The 9,435-nt window shown below is 33.0% G+C and overlaps 1 protein-coding gene across 1 annotated transcript in view; it reads left to right on the forward strand.

Annotated features, from left to right (window-relative positions):
* The window catches only part of IGF1 (insulin like growth factor 1), a 54,608-nt gene extending 49,613 nt beyond the window's left edge, over positions 1-4,995 (forward strand). The window contains exon 4 of the mRNA XM_080559080.1: positions 1,463-4,995. Coding sequence (XP_080415206.1) covers positions 1,463-1,522 — 60 coding nt within the window. The 3' untranslated portion in view covers positions 1,523-4,995. The remainder of the gene's footprint in view (positions 1-1,462) is intronic.
* Positions 4,996-9,435: the final 4,440 nt, after the last annotated feature.

Raw genomic sequence — 9,435 nt, forward strand, 5'->3', positions numbered from 1 at the left:
ATTATTAACAAATTTGGCTTGTCAGTGATGATAATTTTTAGTTTGGCTCAATGTTATTACTTGATGGTGGTATGATTAATATAGTACTTGTTGGTTTTGTTGGTTTAGTTTGGTTTGGCTTCATATTCTAAAAATAGTAATTTAACTCATACCCATCAGAACACTATTTAAAGCCAGTGACAATCAGAAAGCTGTATGCAAGCTTAAGTTTTGTGATCCTTTGTCAGTTTATGATTTATTTTAAGTTTAATAGACACCAGAAGCCAATGGAAAACTTGTATATAGAATATTTTATTGTTTATTATTAGGAAGTCATTAAAAAACAACAAAACAAACTACCATAATGCACCAAATCAGCTCCCATTTTCCTTTTGTCTATTGGAAAAGCAGATAGTATTTTCAATACTTTTAAAAGTTTAGAGGAGATTACATTTCTTTTTCTATGGATAAAATAGAAGACAATACAGTGGTAGAGCAACATAAACAAGCCTCACTTTTCTCAGGGAGATTTTTTATGTATGTCCTTTTTTTTTTTTCTTAGGATAACAGACTTTTAACAATTCCTGTTAAACAAAAGTTGTCACTTGCTAATTCTGCCTCTAGTCTGGTACAGAATGGGAAAAGATTTGAGTCCAGCTAATATTTACCAGCATGGTAAATGAGAAAATCAAACCAAAAGATGTATATTGCAACTTTCAGTGCTTCTGGAACCTGGCCTGTGTATGGAAAGAGTGAAATGAGGGTATTGTTCATTCCAAAGCCCTCTTGATTTGCCTGGCACATCACTCTGGTTATGAAAATACAAATGATTTGGCTGCAGTTCCTGCAGTGAACCCACACTTTTTATCCCACTAAAGGCCTTATCCAACAGAAACCTTACACATCTAATATGCAGCTTATGCAACACGTAGGTAACAGAGTCCCACTCAGCAATTTTGAAAACCTCTACTCACTAGGTACCAAAGCCCAGGAGGATCCATAAATCCTGCAGCTGCAATTTTAAACTTCCCTGGCCCTTATGCATCCCACTTTTTCAAATATCGTTGTTCTAAAAGAAAGAAAATTTTTGGTACCTACTGCACATCTAAGCCCATCCAGGTTCGAGTATGAAAAGATTTCCTCTTCCAAATGCTCCAAAGTAATAGTTTCGGTATGGTAGGGTTTCTCTGTGTACCCTTACTATGCAAAATATAGTTAATGTTGTAACTACTCAGATCAACAATGACAGCAATAAAGTTGTTTATGCCTAGAAGAATGGGGAAATGAGTACAGAAATATTGTATAGTCAAGTTCTCTGTGAACTGGCAGAAGGGCTCTAATAACTCCAGCATTGCATTCAGGGTAACCAGGATAACTGGTTTCTCACTAATCTATGTTGCGTGGTCATTCAGAATACAGAATATTTAAACCCATCTGGAATAAATTTTTGTTGTTGTTTTGTTTTTTTCTTTTACATCTTCAGGAAGTGCATTTGAAGAATACAAGTAGAGGGAACACAGGAAACAGAAACTACAGAATGTAAGAACATGCCATCCACAAGAATGAAGAATGAATGTGCCATCTGCAGGATACTTTGCTGTAAATAAATTATTTGTTAAACATCGGAAGACTTAAAAAAAACTATGGTTTAAAAAGCTTGATGCAATCTCAACCAATGGGCATTCTCCCAGTGAACAATGCAACTAAACATTCCAATATTAAGTCTTTTAGAGAACAGAACGTTTTAACCAGCCCAGAGGTAACATATTCTGTGGTTGATATATTACTGTTTGTTAACCTGTTTTAAATGTCCTGCACAAAATCTCTTAAAGTCCTGTGCCCCTCAAAAGCCTACAAATTTATGGGCCTTTGATGGATCCAATTGCACTAAATTAACCTATGAACACTGGCTGCTGGAGTCATTCATCAGCCTTGTCTAAGTGGTGTTTTTTTTTTTTTATTTGCACTTCTATACAAGCAACAGGCTGTTTGTGTTACAGTGTCTGATAACATTGTTTGTCTACCCCTTCATATTTGCACAGTTTGACATTCCCAGTAACAGCAGCAGTAAGGTAACATATACAGTTTTAAACATCCATTAATTCCATCTGTGGCATTTTGACAGAATATGGGTTATAGATACATTTGTTTTAATACAGTTTTATTTTTCTTTCTCTTGCAAAGATGCAGTTAATTGCAATTTGTGAGACAAAAGATTTTAAAAGCAGTTAAAGCATACATAGGCTCTCAAACCATTAATGATTCTTCCAGGTAATTGTTTGCAACAGTATAGGTAACTTCTTTCTTCCTCCATATAATGCAGTATGTAAAATTTAGCATATCAATAATACACATATATCAAACAGTATGTAAAAATCTCTGTTTTATAGTACAACGGTGCTATTTTATAGTTTGTTATATGAAAGGGTCTGGCCAAAACGGTAATAGGTAAAAGCAAATATGGAAATATGAAGCCGAAGAATAAATAACAAAATAGTTTTAAGAATATTCAGTTAAATGAACTAAAATGGCTTTAGATTCCAATATGAAAATAACTTTCCCGTCTTAAAAAAAAAATAAAAAATTTGCTTTTTCCTTTTAGGTGTTTAAATGGTAGTGTTTTCTCTTACAGTTATATGAACAGAATTATCAATGACTAGGGTCAGAGGAGATGATAAAACAGTCCTCAAGTGACTTCAAAGTGTAGTGCATCAGGGCCTAAATCTTTCTCAAATACCAGCATTCTCTTCAAAAGTAACAGAAGGTTAATCATGTTCTTTACCATTTCAGTTCTTCCCAAAATCTGAAGTGACTGAATTGACTGTTAATTAGGCCACTGCATCTCTCTGTAAATCAGAAAAACCTAATCTAATCACAAAATTACAGTGTTGAAAGTCTTCAAGAAGACATGAACCATAACGTCCTTCAGACTGCTACTTAAGCTAGCATTTCATGCATTCTTACAGGAGACACATACATATTTCCAGATAATCTCTGTCATAAAACCTTGATATGTAATGCACTGATTCTAACTTGAATAATACTGTTTCCTATGCCCCACTTTTGTAAATCAATTCAGTGCTAGATTAGCCATGCAATAAGGTGGATGGATAGCCAACAGTGTCCCAGGGTGAACAACAAAAATCTGTATGTGAGAAAGGAAGAGGAGGCAGGGGAGAATGCATGGCTCCATCCTTTGCATGGTTCCACGACTTCTTCCACCTCACCACCCTGCACGCAAGCAAGCTCAGACAAAGGAAGAAGAATCCCTTGGTCACCTGTAAAGAAGGCATAGAGAATACTGTATAAAGGAAGCAATTAGGGAGATATTAGATCAGATCTGTAAAGGCAATATTTCTCTTCAAAGGCTCAAACTTACCTAACCTTCTACTACATGCAAGGGAGTAGACGATTGAATTGATTAAAATACAAATGAGAAGAATTTCTGTAGATTGTATGTTTTACAGCTCCTTAATAGTTTCTTGTGAAACATATAGGAAATGTAGGTCTTAAAAGTCTAACAAATTATTTGCTTGTTCCCATTTTATTCCCTTAGGAAATTTTGGTTTTATATTTTTTCCAAGAAAAGTGCAATGTATTCCTGTGTAATTCTTTAAGCCCTCCACTTTCTGTGAAATGCATGTTTATATGCACAATAGGCTGCTATCACATTGTAAAAGCAGAACAGTAAATGAATAAAAAGAATCTGCCACAGCTGTCACTGACTGAGATAGGTATGTTGAAAAAAGGAAGAAGGTACAGAGAAGTAGGTGGGAAAGGTAACCTAAATTATTTACCACCAATTCAATACAAAGAGGTAGCAATTCTGATATCTATCACAGCTCTTAACAGACTTTTTTTTGGTTGGAGGGATGGAGAGGGAAGTGTTTTTAATTTCAATAGCTGTTAAGAATTCTTAAACACATTCTAAGAATAAGACATTATTTTGAAGTCACAAACATAATACATTCTTCCATTTTGTGTACCTTGACTCCTTCTGTCCCTAACTGTTCTGAAGTTCTATGAGGAGGAGGGAGGAAAGCTATTAGCACAAAAAGCAATTTTCAGATCTCTGTGATGGAAAATTTCTTCATAGGTAACATTTTGCTGATGCAATGCTAAGAAGATTTTCTGGATAGCTATAGGTCATTTTATCACTTAATTCCTGTAAATTAATCCAAATTTTGTTCTCATCCTGAGATTCATGCAATCACATTCATGTCATTGTGTATCTCATGTATCTTTCATAGCAATACCTGACATCAGAATTTGACAACCATCTAAACAAATTACAATTATTGAAGGAAAAAACAAATAAGGAATAGCTTCAAATGAAACTTCAAAAGCAACACTTGGCATTGCTAGAAGATAAAGAATAAAAATAAAAAATCACAAAATGGAGACTAAATCTACCACTGTAGAGGTGAGAATGCATAGATGGAGAATGCATACTTGCATGAGAATTCTCCAGTCATATGGCAGTAAGCACATGATATACCAACCAGTGTGAAAGAAAGGGGCTGCATTAGCTTAATAATCTCAATAAATCCGCTACTTAAAGTTGAAACATGAGCCAAAACATCTCCCTCCCAAACGTACAAGTAGTCTGACTTGAAAAACTTCTTAATTAGAGAAATTGATGGGTTCAGCTGGATTTTCAAAAGCACTCCAGTTATTTAGGAACGGGGCTCCCACTGGATACAATTTATTCTCATAAATCACTTAAGCGATAAAGAAAATCCTACTGGCCATCCTTCCATGTCATGTAAAACACATGACACAAGTCACAGATTTTTACATTCTAGAATTTACATAAAACTCCAATTATTACACAGAATGTGGTAAAGTGCAGAAGTTAAAAAAAAAAAAAAAGTGAATTAAGCTTCATTATTTTCAGTTAGTTCAAAAAGGACTTCACATCTAAACCCACTGAAGTTAATATATCTTTTTCATCAAGGTAGCAAAATTTGAGCCTTGTCTCCATAGTAACCATAATTAATCATTAAGTGTTTGAATGGCAAGTGAATAAATTCTATATTCTTCTGTAAATGTACTTAACAAATGTACACATATATCTGTGTGAAAGACTTGTATGAGTCTTATTTGTACCATTTAATGAAAGAAAAGAAAATCAAATAATGGGATACTGCATTCAGTCCCTGTAGATACAGTAATGTAGCTACATTTTTCAGAGACAGATTACATTCCCAATAAGTTTTCTAAGATAAATGAGTAAATTAGTGGTAAGCTTTCTTTACAGAAGTGAATTCCATTCATAAGTAGTTTCCAGTTGCCCCATAAACTGCTTTTTGAGTTAGCATCAAGGATGTTGATTAAGGAAGACTCTAGGCCAAGCAAGCACCGTGTCTTCTCGGCTCTGTTTTAACAAGCAAGTGCATGATAAGACAAGTTCAGAAAAGCGTATGCATATTTGCTTTACCTTTTACTGATTTGGCCAAAAATGCCAAAGTGGTGCTATTGTTTTGTTTAAGAAAGTACTTGACTAAAATATAAAAGAAAGCATAAATATTTTTTTAATGTATGAAAATTACAATTATATAGATATGGTTATTAAAATAGAAATACAACTAGCCATAACTTTTCAACTTTTTATCACTTGAAAATGGCAAAGAGATCTTAAAGTAATGGAGATGGGGCAGGAATAAGAGTCAAAATGCCACAAAAGTTCATAGACTTGAAATGCAGTTCTGAATCTTTACTCCAAGTCTGAAATACAGATGTAGAAAAGCATTTAAAGTCAGGGAACAATGGATATGAATGAAAGTCTGTTCAGATTACTGGATATCCTGTATCGTACCAAAGATTTTTAAGCCATACTCTAGACTGAAATAAGGGTTGAGTTTGGCTTAACATCAATGGCATGATACAATCAAGATCTTCATTGAGCACAAGTTTTTCTTTATACTTGATTACCTTCTCATTCATGGCATGCTCCCAAAAGTAAATATTCTTAAAAAAAAATAGGACAAAGAAATGCATCTGATGTTGACAAGGAATGAAGAACAAAATGTTCCTAAAGTGAAACTGATGTTATTTTTAATTCTCACCAGTTTCAAATTGTGAGAAAAAGTTGAAATATATGGCTAACAGTCTGTGAATTTTTTTTTAAAGTTTATGTGGTCACTATGAACATCCTAATGTGCAAAATTACACATTTCATTGTTTTGTTTTGTTTTGTTTTGTTTTAATGATAGTAAGTTAAGCCCAAATAGAGATTCTTGGAACCTATAGGCTAGACAGAATACTGATGTTCTGATGAAGGTATAATCAATATATTTAAAATGTTTTATTTTTAGTCTGAAAAGGAATAGTAATAATTTATTTGGGGACTCAACCTATACTGGTCCCTCTTTTAAGGATACTGTTCAGTAAAAGTAAGTCTTCCAAATGCCAAACTTCTATTCAAAACCAACATTAATTCCTCCCTCCCTCTCCCCCAGCAAATCTTGTTAAAACACTATTGCAACATAAGTTTTATTGTTTGTCTGTTTGTTTAGGGGGGGTGTTTCGCTTTGCTTCACTTTGTTTTGATTTTGGGGGGCAGGGGTAAGGAGGAGGAGATGAGGCCTTCAAGTGATTAAGATTTTTCCTCTTGGGTACAATCCACAAAAAATAAAGAATTTGCCTTCATGAGATTACTAATTATCCAATTCATGTGTGGAAGTAGCATTACAAAAAGTAACTGGATTAAGATTCAGTTTTAAAAGAGGAAAAAAGTCATTAACACAAAGCTTTTACTCATTCTAAACTTACACTATACATTTTGCTTGTCACAGCATTGTAATATTCTACTGGACTTGAACTGTCCAAACGCACAGTATCTGATATATAAATCTTCTTTGTTTTTTTACATGAAGGGTGTTATAAGAATATCTGAAACTTGATTACATATAGTACAGTAAAGAGATACCAGTCTAGCAGAGACCAAAACAAGAAGGACCTCTCTGATGCTTATATTACATTAGGAAATCTTACATTAGTTGCATAAAGGGTGTGTGTATGTGTGTATATATATATATGTATATTTATATATATGTATATATATATAAATTGTTATAATGCGTGTATGTGTATGTGCATGTGCGTGTGCATGTGTATTACGCTTTTCTTCTTTTTCCTCTCATGCAGAAGTTGAATTTATTGCTTTTTACACATTACTTCTTATGGATTATATTCAATAATCCAATTGGAATCTAATTTTAGAAGAACATTGTGTAAAATGGGTGTCACAAGTTAGATCCTATATTTGTTTTTCACACCTGAAGAAATCACCTGATTTTAAGACACTTCTCTGCTGTCATCATGCAAATCTATTCATCTGTTTGAGTATGGATGTAAAATACAAACTCTGAGTACTTTATTTTGAAAATATTGACTTAGGAATTTTATTTCATTCTTCTCAAGGTGACTTCTGTTAAGTGAGATTATTGAAGTGTAAGCATCCCTTCAAAGTAAGAATAATGGGTAATACAAACAGAGAAGAATGAAGATTTCTGACATTTAATAATATAACTTCAATTATTTAGTTGTCAATTAGATACTCTTTATAAGTAGAACATGTCTCCCTGTATTACCCTTAAATATTTCAGAAGTGGAAAAGACTCAGTACTGTAAATTCCTATAACCAAATTTTTTGTAACTATTTTGATATCTCTTCAATGACTTTTTATTTTGTTACTTTGGCTCACAATAGTCATAAAATCATGAACACACTTCTGCTGCTAAACATTCTTTCCCACAAACAAATATTATATACACCCATTTACAATATTTACATTCACACTTGATAGATGTTCTTAAGAAACAGCATAAATATGGTTGGAAGATATTTTTTTCACATTTTAAAGGTATGAACCATTTTTTAACTAAATCAAAGACATTCTACCTTACTGTATTTTACATTCGTTACTACCATCTCATTGCTTGAGAAGCAACAACAAAATACCTGATGAACAAAAACAACTGCCCTCTAGCTTGGTAAATAGAATCATGCTTTATGTACTCTTGTGTTAAAGAAAGGTTTAACCAGATAACTATAATTACAACTGATTTCATGAAATTCATGTTTTGTAGTGAAATATGTAACTTTGTACATTTTAAAATCAAATGAATGTTCAATTTTTCCTGGTTTACTGTCATTAACCTTTTTTGTGGTATGAAAAAGTCCACTTCGGTAATGATTAAAGGCAAAGAATCTAAGACCAGTAGACTAAAGTGCTATCAATGTAAGGCACAATGGCCTTATTTCATGCACAGGATGAATTCCACTATTTTTTCCTTTTTTTTTTTTTTAATAAATTTTAGATTAGAATTTCAAATCAGCTTGAAATAAATACTATATAAGAAATATAATACTCTTCACTATTTCCACTTAGAGACAAGTTTGAATATAATAAAGCACATGCAAGCTACACTGCATGATACAGTAGATAAATCTTACCTTTTGATTTATAACCATTTCTACGGAATTAGTTTGAATGAATTCTATAGAAATCCAGTGCAAGATGAAAAAAATATATATTGTTAAAGTTGTATTATCATAATAGTTGCCTGATTAAACTGTCTCACCAAACAATAGTCATAAAGTGCTCCACTGAAAGCATACTGATACTTCATAATATTCTGAACAGCTTTATCTGTAGTCTGATATTTCATGTTGCTTTTATCAGAATGTGATTGTGCCATTTTAGTTTCTTAATGCTTGGAATCTTTGGGTTGAATATTAAACATGTTTATCAATCCTCAGGATTTTAGGAAACAAAATTAAACTAGAAGAAGCAGCACCACCTGCTGCTGATAATCATATCATACATGGGCTTTCTCTCCTACCAAATTATTTGCATAAGACACCCAAAAGTGCTAAATGAAGAGATCAATAGCACTTATTTTTCTGGAAGTCACCCTTCCAAATAGAAATATTAACTATCCTCACTTTCTTCACTGTTGGACTTCAGCTGGTATCCTGACTAAAACTGGGGTTTCCATGATGCAAGCATGAATGTGGATACATGAATTTCCGATTTCACTACTGAATAATGCTACTATTAACATTTCAAGTCATTATCACCAAACAGTGACAAGTGTTAAGTGTTCATTAACTAAAAACCATTTAAACTCTCTATTGAAGTTCTAACTGGATTTATTCTTTCTTTTTTATTTTCTTGTGCTTACTCATAATACAATGTCACTACTTGATGACAAATAATATTTCATACTGTGTATGTAACATCATTGTGTTGCAGAATCCCCCAAATACCTCAACAATGTCTTTGTTGCGCTATCCTCCCCATTTAGCACTTAAAAGCTTTTCTAGTAATGACCAATAAATCAAAAAAACAGAGCTCCTAATATGTACAAATATAAAAAAATTATCAAGAATTTTTGCTAGTTTGCAGTTCATTTAATGCCATCTTGACCACTCTCTTCCCCTCTCTC

The sequence above is a fragment of the Anser brachyrhynchus genome (assembly GCF_964034855.1).
Source record: "Anser brachyrhynchus genome assembly, chromosome: 1".
Taxonomy (NCBI): domain Eukaryota; kingdom Metazoa; phylum Chordata; class Aves; order Anseriformes; family Anatidae; genus Anser; species Anser brachyrhynchus.